At 48.3% G+C, this 15,065-nt stretch overlaps 2 protein-coding genes across 2 annotated transcripts; one reads left to right on the forward strand and one right to left on the reverse strand.

Annotated features, from left to right (window-relative positions):
• Positions 1-90: 90 nt before the first annotated feature.
• LOC128722556 (nuclear pore complex protein Nup50) lies at positions 91-2,656 on the reverse strand. The gene has a single exon (XM_053816228.1). The coding sequence runs from the start codon at positions 2,654-2,656 to the stop codon at positions 161-163; it is 2,496 nt and encodes an 831-aa protein (XP_053672203.1). The 3' UTR covers positions 91-160.
• A 796-nt stretch (positions 2,657-3,452) lies between these two features.
• Positions 3,453-9,553, forward strand: LOC128725834 (protein ABHD13). Its single transcript, XM_053819606.1, has 3 exons — positions 3,453-3,606; positions 3,681-4,443; positions 9,005-9,553. The coding sequence occupies exons 1-3, from the start codon at positions 3,453-3,455 to the stop codon at positions 9,111-9,113; spliced, it is 1,026 nt and encodes a 341-aa protein (XP_053675581.1). The 3' UTR covers positions 9,114-9,553.
• Positions 9,554-15,065: the final 5,512 nt, after the last annotated feature.

The raw sequence follows: 15,065 nt of genomic DNA on the forward strand, positions 1-15,065 counted from the left end.
TAATTTTTATTTAAAAACTAATTAATTCTTAACTCGTTCCGGTTTTGTATTTCATATGTAAATTACAAAAAAAAGAAAACTTTCCTTCCATTGAATAAACCAGACTTTCCTCCACTTTCATAAGTTCACTGTTCTGCCGTCTCGTATCTTCCTGCGCGTCCTACTTCGGTTTGTACTTAAGCAACGTTTCGTGCAGCTCGTCCGCCTCTTCGGCTGTCTTCACGCGCAGCAACACCGACGTTGGAGGCGGCTTTGAGTCGGGCGTTGGCAAGCAGATCATCATCACGTTGTTCTTGCCCATGCGCTGAAGCGGCACCGATTCGTTCAGGATTATGTTGAGTAGAATGTTGCCTAGGTTCGTGTCAGCCCGCACGAGCACCTGCACCTTGCTGTCCACCTGCTTGATGTGTACCGTACCTACGCCACGGTCCGAGTACGACCCGTCTACCTTGACGAACAGTTTGCAGCGTTTCGAGAACAGACTGTCCTTTTCCTCCACCGGCGTAAACTCCACCTTCGGCGGTTCGTCTTCGTCGGCGTCAGCGTCACCGGTGGGCTTATCCCCAGCGACACTACTGTCCGGTGCAGGAGGTTTGACCACGTTACCGAACATAAATCCCCCGCCCAATGGTGTCGTCGTGCCGACCGGTTTGCTACCGAACATAGTCGCACCGGAAAAGAAGGAAGGCGAGGAAGTGGCCACTGTCGATGAGCTTCCGCTGAAGACATCACCGGTGTTGTTAGTAGTCGTTTTCGAATTCTGCGGGGATGTGGTAGATCCCCCGATGGGATTACCGAAGGAGAATGGTTTCGCAGCACCGAAAGTGAATCCCGCACCTATCGAAGCGACTGGCTTCGGTGGTGATTCCTTCGCCACAGAACCAAAGCTTTGCTTTTCGTCATCTGCTTTTTTGGCCTCTTTGCCGCTCGTCGTTAGTTGCTTGTTCTGCTCCTTCGCGGGCTCGCTTCCTTTATTCGTAGACACTTTCTCCAACGAATTCGCCTTAGTAGGGTTTAATTTTTCTGCCTCCATTTTGGCGAAGAGTTTTTCATAATCCCGAAACACGACGTGCAGCTTACAGAATGGGTTTTCTTGAACCTTTTTGGTTATCCACGACACGAACGACTTGTTCAGCGTGACGACGCTTCGTTGAAATGATTTATCCTTGTCGGTGACCGTTCCGGAGGTTTTCGCTGCACCCGTGGCCGGTTTCGGCGCTGGAAGGGGCGCAAAGGAGACCGTTTTTTTCGCCGCATCGTCCTTTGCCGGAACCGACGGCGCAAAGTTGAACATTTTCTTTATCGCATCATCGCTGCTTACCTTCGGTGACGCTAATATGACTGCTGGTTTATCCAACGCACCGGCATTTTCCTTCGAGGATGCCGGAACGCCGAATGAGAACGTTTTTTTCTCGGTATCAGTTGCGTTAAGTTTGGCAGGTGGAGATCCAAAGGTTTTACTGCCGGCATCACTCGCACTGCTTTTGATGGGTTGAGATGATCCGAACGAAAACGTTGCTTTCGGAGAAGTTGCGTTTTCCTTCGATGCCGCAAACGATCCGAAGGTGAAAGTTTTCTTTTCCGTATCCGAAGTGTCCACTTTCGGTGCATTAGATCCAAACGAAAACATGGCCTTTGGAGACGTTATGGCCGTATCCTTGCCCGTAGATGGAGATCCGAAATAGGAAGTGCTCTTTTGAATCGTGTCAGAAGAATCCGATTTTACTGCGCTCGATCCGAATGTAAACGTACTTTTTGGGGCTTCAGTGGTGGCATCTTTAGATGCGGGCGATGGTAGACTACCGAACGTGAATGTCTTTTTTCCCAGCTCCGTTGCATCAGATTTTGCCGCATTCGATCCAAAGGAAAACATTCCTTTCGTTGTGTCTTTAGCCGCTGTTGGCGAACCGATCGTCGAAGCATTTGTGTCCGGTTCCTTCGTATCCGATTTAGCAGCAATCGATCCGAACGTTGCCATCGGGAATGTAGTAGCAGGCGTCGTATCTTTTGCCGCGGCCGGGGAACCGAATGTGAATTTTTTGTCCGGTACTGCTGAATCTAGTTTAGGCGCTCCCGAGCCAAAGCCGCCAAATGATGTCGATCCGGATGATTTTGCTGTCGAGGTGGCAAAGCTAAAAAGATTGTTGCTTGAATCCGCATCGCTTTCCTTGGACGACGATACGCCCAAGCTTGACGTTGGACTTTTGGCGCCATCAGTACTGTCCGCCTTCAAACTGGACGGAGATCCAAAAGTGAACACCTTTTTGCTCGAATCCGAAGTTGCAGCTGCACCAGCATTGGAGCCAAATGAAAACATTGGCTTCGAATCTCCGCTCGTGCTACCGCTGGAAGAAACCGTGGCTGTACCATTGTCGTTGGTTTTTGCCGCACCTAGGTTAGCAAGAAACGAAAATGTTTTGATACCAGCCGGCTTATCGTCGGCTCCTTTCGTAATCGGTGTCGATGAGAATCCTTTGAATGCACCGAACACGGACGGGGCAGCTGCTGTCGATGGTGTGGCTCGGCGGGCTTTTTTTATTACTCGCTGCTTTAGCACTTCGTCACTGGCCTTCGCGAATTCGCCGATCTCTTCCGGTTCTTCGGTTTCGTTCCAGTTTAAATGATTGAGCGTCGACTGTGGACCACGTTTCGACATGATGCGTTATCTATCCTAGTGCGGATTAGCCGTACGTCGTCAATTGCTAATTTTCGAAAGAAGTTTTCTCGTCTACCTCTCGACCGATCGAAACGCGGGGATAACAATCGCTAACCTTCACTCGATGCCGCTAATGTCAGCATTGCCGTCACAAATGTCAAGAAGCATATGTGCTAAAAAGTTTTTAGAACGAACCATGTGTTGTGAAATTAGTACACGTTTTAAAATGTAAGTCTTATTTGATAAACATGTAATTTTAAGGATCACAGGCAATATTATTGATATTTCTTGTAGCAATCAGGTAGATAATAATATTTAAAATGAAAATTTTTGTAAATCTCTACATTTACCGGCTGCTGTCAAAAAACCGCCAAAGATCAAAGGCTGTCAGAGAAAAGGATGTAAACAATAAACATTGCCGTGTCACAATCGTAAGCAACGAAAACGATTCTGTTTCGCAACGATAAGTTTATTAATTCTATTGATTTGCTCAACCAAGTCTACTGCTCCGATAGCTAGTTAAGGCTAGTTCGGCACGTGGGATGTTAGCTTGGTTTTTGAAATTGTAAAATATGTGTGAACAACTCAATTGTGGTCATGAGGCCGATTGCAGTAACGATACCAAACACCGCACACAACCCACGATTATCAGCCGTTGATGGATCTTGGTAAACGTTTATATGATTTTCCAAGGTTTTGCGAATCGGTTCAAGTCTCTTCTACGCACCGCCGAGTGCATAAATATTGTTTGAGTTAAAAGGCTCCTATTCCACTGCTCCACAAATAACCGTCCGTCATGCCGTTTCGCGATTGGAAGATTGTTCGTGTGCTGGCCGGAATCGCTATGCGAATATGGGCCGCTAGCGGAGCTGCCTTGCTGGCCGCAATCCTAATATACGTTATATATGGTGGCTTTTTTGCTTTCCTATTGCTATTGTTCGCCGTTTCGGGTAAATGATTAGAATTGTTAGCAAGACATAAGCAACACCTGGATTTATACTGTATTTTTGATATCATTTTTCAGGCATTCTTTACCACGCTCAAGACAACCTACTGTACCATCCAGAGCTGCCAGCCAATTCGCGGATATTTATTCCGGTCCCGTCGATGCACGGTCTGCCTTATGAAACGTTACACCTGAAGATCCGTGATGGTGTCTCGCTGCATGCCTTCTGGATCCGACATCCGGGTGATAAGGGCCGCTACGTACCTACGATAGTGTACTTTCACGGAAACGCTGGCAACATGGGCCATCGTTTGCAGAACGCCGGTGGGTTTTACCATACGCTTCAGTGCAACGTGCTGATGGTGGAATACCGAGGGTACGGTCTGTCCACCGGCGCGCCTAGTGAGAAAGGATTCTTTGCCGACGCCCGTTCGGTGTTGGATCATTTATTCAGCCGGCACGATTTGGACCATGGTCAAATAATTATCTTCGGCCGGTCACTCGGTGGGGCCGTATCGATCGACTTAGCCGCCGATGCCGTGTACGGGTCGAAGGTGATGGGGGTGATCGTAGAAAATACGTTCACCAGCATTCCCGACATGGCCGTGGAGCTTATACACCCGTGCGTGAAATATTTACCGTATCTACTGTATCGGAACCAGTATCTGTCGGTGGACAAGATACAATTTATTTCTGCTCCGATATTGTTTGTGTCCGGTCTAGCCGACACCCTAGTGCCTCCAAGGATGATGACGATGCTACACGCCAAATGTGGAAGCACCCGCAAACAAATGCTACAGATTGTTGGTGGATCGCACAACGATACATGGGCTGTGAATGGGTAAGTAGCGAGGTCATTAGTCATTTTCTTAACAACTGCCTCAGACGTGCTTTTTGATTTTGGAATTAGATAAACTACTTAGCCTCATCAGAATTACGATATACCTTAAAGCCACGCATTTAGTGGAAGCTCTCTCCGCTTGAATTACCAATCATGTATCATATGCAATATATACTTAATCATTTTAAATATTGTAGATCGCGGTTCGATATGTACAATATTTAAAACTAATCATTTAAAACGGCTAGTCGGTGAACAGAGTTTGACAAACCTGGTATAGATACAAATAGATTGCATTTTTATCCAGCTGTATGTACAAAATGCCCTTGAATGTTCAGTCACGCAGTACCTTACCTGGCTAGAGCAAACGGTATCCTTCTACGGATGATAAAAATGTCCTTGAGCTGTAGCATTTGGATTAGTTGATACAGAAAACATAAAATGAAAATATTTGTTAAATGTGATGTTATTGTAACGGTGTAAAACCATTCCCTTACCAATTCTCGGTCACTGGAAATTTTTTATGCAGACAAAAGGATATGGTACCCTATTTCGTAACCACCTAACAAATATTCGCTCAGTCATTGGCGCAATGTGTTTGCTCTGTCACATGTGCACCAACCGCCCGGCCGATTATTCTCGAAGACGAAAACTAATGGCATGAATACGCTCTTGACATTGGTTACAAATTTCCCTGCCTATATAGCCAGCCCGCCGTCAATGTAAACCGCGAAGGTGAAGTGTTTGCCACTGAATCGTTTACCCCAAAAACATCCGTCAGAGTGAAGCAATGGAAGGGGACCACGCGGGCAGGGAATTGGCTCCATGAACAACGGTTTTATCGTTCGCAACCTCCCAGCTGCTTCTGGCAATAGCCTTAAGGATTGCGCCGCATATCTCCAACGAACGTGTGACAATTTCAATCCTTCTTGGCATATTCGTTCGGATACGTTCGTCCATGTCGGTTGCGGCTGGTGGTACAGTATCCTTCGAAGCATGCTACATGCTGTGTTGGTGAATTACGCATCTTTTTTAAATTTTTATACGCATAGAAATGAATATTATCGGTGGTTGAAGGATTGTTCAATATTTGAAAAATTGAAACCCTCTCCGTGTGGGATAGAAAGACTTCTGTAAGGCAATGTTTTTGGCATGCACTGTAAATGGCAACGGCGATGGTATCAGTAGACGACGAAGTTGACACCACACCGCCTACTGCGTTTCCTAGACACAATGCACAGTGACGGTTTCAGTTTTCCTTTCGAATGCCGCCAAACTCAGTCGCACCGCTCCAGATCCGGCCCCAGTGTCGGGTGATATTTATTTCAAATATTAATTACGTTTTGTACGTTTCGTGTCGGTTTCATCCCATTTTATATTTTTTGACAGATGGATCAGCGGCTTCTCCTTACTGTTTGTAGGCGAGCGCTTCGAAAGCCGCAAGCAATTTTGTACGATCGTTGCCACACCACCGAGGCTTATGAGGTTGAGGAACGATTTTCATACAACCGGCTCTGCTGCATCCTATCTTTTCCTATACACATTGTTTTCTTGCTTTGTGGCTTCAATTTTCAACTATGACACATGAAATTGTAACGAACGAATAGACTGCTTCCTGCACAACGGTAATTAAAACCGGTGTAGTTGGTTTGCGTTGCGCTTGGCTCGCTTCATCCCCGGGTGCTTCAGCAAATATGCCATGGCTTTTCCGGCAATACGGTCTAATACGCCGCCAGAGGACGAGGGACAATCCGTTAATGCTTCCCCAATGCAGTCAATGCGGTCCGTCGCACCGTATGTTCGCTCATCATCACTTCGTCCTTCTACTGCCAGCTCCTTCCGCGATCCGGCCCACGTGGTCCGGGGCGCTCTCCATGACGATTTCCGGCACTTTGGTATTGATGGGATTATTCTACATCACTTGATATCCTCTTTTACATAAATTGAAATGATTGTTGTGATTTCCCTTTTTTCCGCTCCAGCGGTTGCGTGCGTGAGTGTGCGCGCGTAGAACGAACGAACACGCGTACGTGCCATCCCGACCGTTTACCGATCGGTGGAAGGGATTCCATCCTTCCTGCGTTAATGTGCCAGGTTTGTGGGGTGGGTTGGGCGTGTTGTACGGCAGCAGCATACGTTTTAACTGCCCTGTTTGTTAATGGCGAAACACGGTGACGTTTGATGGCATTAATGCTGACGAAGGAAATTTCTGTCACAAAATGGGAAACCGGCATCCTTCGTGCCCGGGCCTCATCCGCACGTGCACCTTGACGAAGGTGGGGACCGTTGTGGGAGAGGAGAGGGCGTTTTATTTAGCGCATTTATTCCCGGTGCGTACTCATTTCCGCAACCATGAACCGTCTCCGTTACGGACGGGGGAAGAGCAGTGCAGTTAGATTTTGGTACGTGCCGGAGTTGTCCTGTGGGTGTGCCGGCTTTACAACACTTGACGGGATTAATTTTACATTGTTCACTGTTTCCGGTTGTGGGAGAGAGGTTGGTTGCGGATGGATTTGAACCCATTTTTCATCATCAAACGTATTTCTACTTCGGCGACCTGGTGACAGCACTAAAGGCCTCCCGTTGCGGTTGGGGAAGCCAACTGAACAGCGCCATACAATGGCACGCTAATGGAGACACTTTTTTTGGGGTAGCAATGAGAGCCCGCAGCAAAGGCGAAAGAAGAAGAAAAAATATGAAGCAAATATCTAAAGGGATATTTCGTCTGCTTTCGTCCTTTATGGACAGGATTTAATGGGTTCCCCTTTTGGTTCCCCTAAAACAAAGCCAATCCTTTAGGTGGCAGCATCGTTTTTTTAGGAAAGCTAGCACATCCAACATGAGAATTAAAGTTGTCCTGCGCTTGAATTAGCTACGGTGAATGAAGCATTGGTTTGAAACAATATTACACCGCATAATGCACGTCTGTGTAGTTCTCGCGCATTGTCTGTTATCAGCTCGCACATACACACGGGCACGGGCTAATGCGCTTCCGATTGTTTCAATCCCGTGGGATAATAATTTGCTTAGCGCTAGATTGAAGGTAGCCCACAAGAGAATTGAGTCTTCGATTCATCAAATCCACCCTCCGCTAGTGGTCTGGCGGCGTATCGGTAGCCTCGCAGCCTCGCGGTGGTTTCCCCGGTTGCGGGTGAATAAAATATCAAACATTTCGCCGAAACGCCATCGGTAAAGTTGCTACCCTGCGCCAGCTCTAGCGTCTAGCAGGACAGCTCGAAATCGATATGGCTTCGGGCGGAAATCGGGCCTTAACATTCACGGGATATTAGTACGTGGAAGGGAGAACACACACATCCACACGCGCTTGCCTCTTTCTCTTCATTCATCCACCCACGCCTCCCTGTTTGGCGTGTGTCCGTGTGCTTAATGTACCGTGGCTGCGGTCTAGCGTATACGCATTATCCTAGTTAATGTGCATGCATCAGGTAATCGGATTAGACCGGGGACGGATTCGCATCCCTTTCCGTTCCGCGGGATGCATTCGTCGGATGATGATCGGCGGTTCCGTTTCCTTTTGTGCCGTAAGTGCGAGATTAGTTCATCGGTTGGAAATAATTCCATTCTCGCGTCGCTTTGTCTCTCTTCTCGCGGTTTGAGCATAGCTCTAGGTACTGGCCATGTTACACGGGACGTGACGTTCAGTTAGCTATCAGCGAATCTGCCTGCGGGGAAATCATTTCGAGAAATGGTGTACCACGTGGCTCGGGCAATACCGATGGAGACGCCTGGTAGCTGGTGTCCGAAATGGTCGTTTGATTTTCTTCCCCTTTCGACTCCGGACACCCATTCTCGCAATTCCCCGGATTCATCATTGTCTGCTCGTAATCGTTTAATCTTGCATTGCGCCCCAAAGGATAAGCCACGCGGCCCAAAGGTGCCATATGGTTCGAGGTGGTTTCTTTCGCATAATTTTCATTAAGTAATAGCCCCGTCCTCTTGGCGGTTCATGCGTGTAGCATCTTCCGAAAATTCGCGCGATTAATTTTATAATGGGATGATTTATACTGGAAATTAACTTCATCCGCACCGGCGCCGCGTTCGGTTGGGGGCCGGAAAAAGTGATTTTCTGGCAGCGTGATTAGTAGACCATCGTTTGTGGCCGACCGTGTGCCATCCGTAGCCGCGGGTAGGCTCCGAAAAGCGTGCGCTCGCGGTGAACGATGGGCGATGATTAATCGTTAGCCATTATTCAGTTCAACCGGGCGCGTACTTTCCACCGAGGAGGAGCGGGCCTTTTCTAGGTTGGGGATTATTTTCGAGTGAAGTTTCTCTTTTTTGCGTTCACCTCACAATCATTGGTAGCCCCCGTCCCTTTTGCACGCCCAACGAGTACGAGGTAGCTTGTTCCGGGAGTTTATTGCGTTTGCCCTTGCTGGTGGCAATGCATGCGGGCTTATTAGGGAAATGGGGACATCATTTAAATATGAATAATGCGCCGTGATTGTCACCTGCCACGCACCAAAAACTTACTCACTACAAAAGCGCAATTTTCTTGCTCCCTGCTCATCATGCTTTCGCTTTTTCCCGTTTTTCTTTACAGGTACTACCAGGGCGTAGCCCAATTTCTGAAAGAGTGTAGAGAAACCAAAGGACCACTGCAGACGGCCCCAGTAAGCCACAACGTGTGGCCACAGATCGAGGAGGTGTGAGGCGCACGATGTTGGCATGGCATGACGCTTGCCAAATTCGGGTGATGGATAGAATAGCAATTGACCCGTAATGATGATGACTTAACGGGATTTTGTTGACGGGGGGGAGCGACGGTGGAGAACTTGCCTAAAGAAGGAGTGGAAGGAAACTAAGCCTATGAGAAAGCCGAAAAAAAAAACCGACATAACTTTTCGAACCTCTCGCACTGTTGGGTGGAGGGTTTTCCCGTACGGCACCAAACAATTACAACCCAAACCGGGCTTCGGGACAGGTGTAAGCCACAGCGAACAAACAGCACAAGAAGCCCCCCAACACCAGCAGCACTACTTGCACCCGTACCAAGCGACCACTTGGGGCAGCGTAATGAGGTGCTTTTAAGAAAGAAAGAAATTAGACGAAGGAGAAAAAAAAACAGCTGTGCTTGGTTCCAGCAGCATCGCAACTCGCCACGACGACGACCGCCGCAAGCAGTAACAATAAACGGTTAAAATTTTGAGCATTAGCATAATAACAATATTAAAATAATAAATTAGCGTTAAAGTATTTGCTGCTGGCTTTCGATCGTTTTATTTATCACCCGCGCCCGGTTCACCGGCTCGTTTGTGTTATTCAATTACCGTATCGTAGGCTGCCGGGGCCTGGGTTTCGGTGTGCCGCAAGGTCGGGAAGATTTCGTACGGCGATTTTTCTTCCGGCCAAGTGAAGCGCGGCTCGAAAACCCGTGCCCGTGGTGGTACGAGAGCCGGAAAATTACATAAAATTCTTATTAGCTACCAGGTGCGGCCAGGTTTGTGCCACCCGTAGGCGCGCTGCTTCGGAAGCAGATCTCGTTCTTTGCTGCCGGCACGGCCTCCCAAAGAGCTAGACAAGATAAATCGACGGTGCCGGTGCCGCAGGGTGTCAATGATTGAATTTGGTGCCGGAAGAAGCACGGTTCCGCACGCACAATCGATCGCAAACCGGCCGTGGGAGGCATCGATCCTTATTAAATATTGACGAGTGATTCGTTTGCCCGTCACCGTGTAATGCTATTTATTGGGTTCGATTTTTCTTCTCGTTCTGGGGGAGTTGGTGTTGGAGGTTTACGGAGAAGGAAGATGAAAAAATAAAGGCTAGGAACTTGATGCTCGTCGTGTTATCAGTGTTTCTTCTGCATCACTCGATACGGGCTCGTACACGGTGGTAGGTGAAATTAAACTCCTCATTGTCGTATTGTGCTTTGTCACTCGAAAGTGCGCCCGGAAACGAACTGTCTGCAGGGAGGAATTTCAACTAGAAGAAACAGCAAACCGATCGTGCCCTGTGGATACCTCGTTTGGGTGCCATTGTTTGCGCGTTGAACGAAACGTACGTGAACCTTGCATAATTCTTGCCCTTCCCGTGACAGATGTAAAACGTCGTCAGAGGTGTTGCAATAAGATAAAAACGACGGCTTTCACTTTGAATAGAATGGGCAGCAAGTTTGAATTTTCCTTCACGCGCTTGTGCGCGAGTTTCACTTGTCTTTCGAATCGAGATGGCGCAAGAACTCGCAATTGCGCCCGTATCCATTGTACCGGAAATGAGAGGAAAACGGTGAAGAAAAGAAAACATTAACATTATTTGCGTTGCCGAGAGGAATCTTACACCGCCCCAGCCACAATGGCGATCGTAAGGGTGGGCAAAAGTTTCACAACCGCTTGTTATATTTTGTTCGCTCAGAGTGAGTGAGAAAACGTACCGCCTTTCGATTCCACTGCCGGTAGATCGACAATCGTTTTTGCTTGAAAAAAAAACAAGATACTCGTTGGAAAACGGAGAAAACCACAGGCGTCTCCATTCATACACTGAAGGGAACTTTTCGACCCACCGGCACCAAGGGTGGACGGTACTTAGGATTGCGCCCATTGCCCTCCGGTGGCAGGTGTGCTTTTGTCGAGAATGACCACCCTTTTCTTACCACCCCGTGAAACACCCCCGCGTGTCATTGTCATCGGTCCCAGGTTCGGATGTTGGACGGACTTTGCCGGTCCGGATTCAACGACTATTCGCCCAACGACGTCGCCAAGGGGGAGAGAAAATATATTACAATTAATCCTTTTTTTGTGATGCAAGCGCTCATTTTTTTATTATTTCTTTGCGCCACGTTAGCATTTCCTTTGGGAAGCTTTCCATGCGCCGCCTAGGGGTTTGGGGGAACGCGCTGGGTGCGGCATGCCAATGAAAAACTTTGCCCTTGTAAGTCGTCAAAAAACGAGTGCACCCGGCAGAGGGACCCTCTCTCATCTAGCCCAATCATGCGGAGCTGTTGCATTTGCTTCAGTTGGTTCTTTTGCATGCTTTCTCTCTCTCTCACTCGCTTTCCCTCTAATTCTTTCCTTCCCACGCACACCCACACGTTCATTTTCACCTCCCAGTGGCCGTGGGGTGGTGCAATTTTTGAAAGGACCCTCTGAAAACGCCACCGAACCGGCAAAACAGAAGCTCCCAGGGAATGGATCCCGTTTCGTATGAATTGGCCTGACGCTGGGTAAAACAAATTTTAAGCTTCTTTTGATAATGTTTTTTTATTTTTCGTCCATTCTTTTCCCCATTTCTTTAATGCCCTTTTCACACAACTTTCCCTCGAAAGGCAGACGCGCGCGGTTTCCGCTTGTGAGTTATTAATGCTCCACCGGTACACGGTCTGCGTGCATCGACATTGTGTGCGCAATCAGGCGCGCTTATTGAAAGTGCAGTCGGTGCTCCTGTCCAAGGTCCGTGGCCAACTTTCCACTCAGCGCCAGGCCCGGGAGTGGTCGACTTTTACACGGCTTTGCTTGCAGCTCGGGCGAGTTGTTTTAGGAGAAACCACAACGAAGGACCTGGGCGCGTGAATTAGTGATGGCGCTTCCTTTAAATTTCGCGGTGAAGCTTTCTTTCGCTTTTGCGCATTTTTTTTGGAACTCTCTTCAGGACCCTCGCTGGCAATGCATATTTTATGGGACGGTTCGGAAAGTTGCACCGAAGCAGCTTGGGAAGCTCGGGGAATCAATCTGTGTTGCGGTGTGTGTGTGTGTGTGCGCCAAAGTCGAGAGAAACATGACTAATCGCATCAATTCACCGGTTAACGGTAACTAGCGGAGAAAAGCAAAAAACAAAAAACAATGAACAAGCAAATTAAAAGCAACCGAATGTGATTGCTGTTCAAAGTTTTCCACCAAAAAAAGCCGGCGCGAACCAGCGCGGTATGAGTTATGGAATTGTTGATGCGCTTTTCAGATCCATTGCCGGACAAAACACAGTTCCCGGTACTCATATGGAGCTGTTTCCGGCTCCACAAAAAAAAAGGCAGGACACTTACATCGCACTGTTACAACTGCAAAACAACTCCACCCAACGGAGCATAAATCAATAGGGATAAAGTTCGGCTTACCGGGCCGGTGTCCGGCACTGGCCAAAAGGGGGAAAACATGCTTGTTTCAGCGCAAATTAGTCGTAGCTTCATTTTTAGGGGGCACCAGCACATGAACCCGCTCGAGCGCTCTAGTTATTATTATTTTCAGCATTTTTTTTTCCAACTCTCCAACCCCGAGAACATGTTTGCCGGAAAACTACCCACTAATGTTTGCCCTCCCAATGGGTGGGGTAAGGACGATGGCAGAGAATTATCAAAGCTTTCCTGCCGTACCACCCCCACCCGATTGCACGCGCTGTGAAGTGCCCCTGTAAGCATTCTAATTAGTATCTTTTGCGATATATAAAATAAACGCATCCTCAGCAGCCCACAGCGGGTGCTGCTGTGTCGTATTGGGCTGGTTTTTGTTGTACCTCGCCCAAAAAACTTCTCGACGGGTTGAAAAGTTTTCCCCACGCTCTCGGGTCCCACCCAGGCCATCCTCCAGTTTTCCCGGGGAAAAAAAGACCCGCACGACCGCAAACGGACATCTCGGAAAGCGCATCTCCTGCCGGTTCGTTGTGCGGGTGCGAAGGGAGACGATAAAGCTGAAAAAAAAGCCAGTAAATAGTTTCTCTATTTATGCACCACCGCAAGCGTTTTATCCTGGAATGAAGACACACACACACACATGCACACGCGTATGAGGGCATGCGGGGAATAAAAGTTAGCGTTTTGGTTGGCAGATTTGTGTGAGTATACTACTTTTTTTTTGTTCAAATGCAATGTGCAATTTTTTTTTCTCAGCATGCAACGAAACAAGCTGCTGGTGACGTGAGTAGTGCCATTATTATTGCATTCAGCAAACTATTCGCCCCCGCCCTAATTGGTCCGGCAGTTGAGGGTTGGTTTCGTTTGATGTCCCCTGGCGCGGGTTCGGTAGGGAAAAAAAGTAACGAAAACTGAAGTGGGACGCATTCGCCAGGACACCGGCGTGATACCCACATGATATCCAAAACCATCCAACGGGTGGAATGGGTGCGATAATGGGCGGAGGCGGAATAAGGGCTGCTACAACCGACTAAGCAACTAATTGGCTTGATTATTCGCTCCCTGCAGCAGCCTGCAGAAGTGTTTCGGGGATGTTGTGTGCAATTATGTGCGCGATGATACCTGAATTATCTACGTTTAAAATGAATTGAACGTACGTGCGAGCAGCCGTCAGTAAATTGCCAACCGACCAGCAGCAGGAGTGCACTCGTCACCGCTATCGCCACCACCCGCAATTAGACCGGAATGTGTGTCAGTATTTTTCGGTGCGCATTGCAAGTAATGCACCAAAGTTGGCCATGCTTTCTGGTTTCACCGCGGTAGCGCTAAGGCAACGTTTACAACCCGAGAGCCGGGAGTTGGGCGCGTTTGATGTAAAACGCATCAAACTTTCAACCGCCCCCTCTTCGAGGGCTAAGGTCCGGAAAGGCAGGACTCCGGTTGGACCCAAATTACCGAAAACCCCAAGCGCATCGAACGGTAAAACAGTTTCCAGCGCACTGCCCCGGGTAATTGCAGGCCGGAATTGATCGCGCAGGATGCATCCTCGTCCACACACGCACGCGTGAAGGCTTCATTTGCCGTCGACGTGAGGGTGCCTGGCATCGAGAGTGACCGATTGGGACGGCACGGCACGAAACCCGCTGCTGGGGCATGGAACCGAAACGGAATGCACTGATTAAATTCACTCCCCTTCGGATAAGCACTTCCGATTCGGGACCGAGTGGTACCGAGTGGCCGACACGCTTAAAGGGGGTTGTTGTGGAGGTGATGGCCGACCGAACACACGGCATGTCCTGCGTGTGCCCGACCGGCAGGATATGCTCGAATTGATCCATCTAATTGAAATGTGCATAATACGCTGCGCTGCTGTTGCATCTCGATTGCACCTTCTGCGGTTCGTCGGGTTGGCAACTCTCCTTGCTTCACATCCCACTCTCTTTCTCTCCATCCAGGGTCCTCGTACCACCCAACCCCGGGAGCTACACCATCCGGTGAAATAATAGGCACGATGTCAGAATTAAAAACCAATCAAATTTCATTCAACGACAGCAAACAGTCAATGTAACCGCAGGACCACAGGGACAAATATCGGTTCGGAACCATCTGACACGGCGTCGAGGATGCTGCATTTCGGTTTTGCACTAATGAAATGGGGTTTTCGCAAATATTCCGTCCCCGCCCGTGAACGCACCGCATCATATTGCAAGCGAACAGTTTGTAGTCGTTTCCCCGCGGGGACGAGTTGACAATAGTGTGAAAACTAAAAATGTTTTGAGCTAATTAGCCCAACAAATCAGAGAGAGAGAGAGAGCTGAAATGCTGATAATGCATTTTTACTTGTTATATGTGTGTTCTAAAAAATAAACAACAGCAGCACCCTCATTTGCTGTGTATTTAGTGCGTTGTGTTGTAGATTGATTTATGGCGTGTATTTAAAAGGCACCCTTGAATCGAGCTAATTGTGTTATTGGTTGTGGATGAAAAACACCCACCCCATAGCGGTCCACTGTTTATCGATGAATATTTGCCTAATTGGTAAGCC

Source organism: Anopheles nili, chromosome 3 (assembly GCF_943737925.1).
Source record: "Anopheles nili chromosome 3, idAnoNiliSN_F5_01, whole genome shotgun sequence".
Lineage (NCBI taxonomy): Eukaryota > Metazoa > Arthropoda > Insecta > Diptera > Culicidae > Anopheles > Anopheles nili.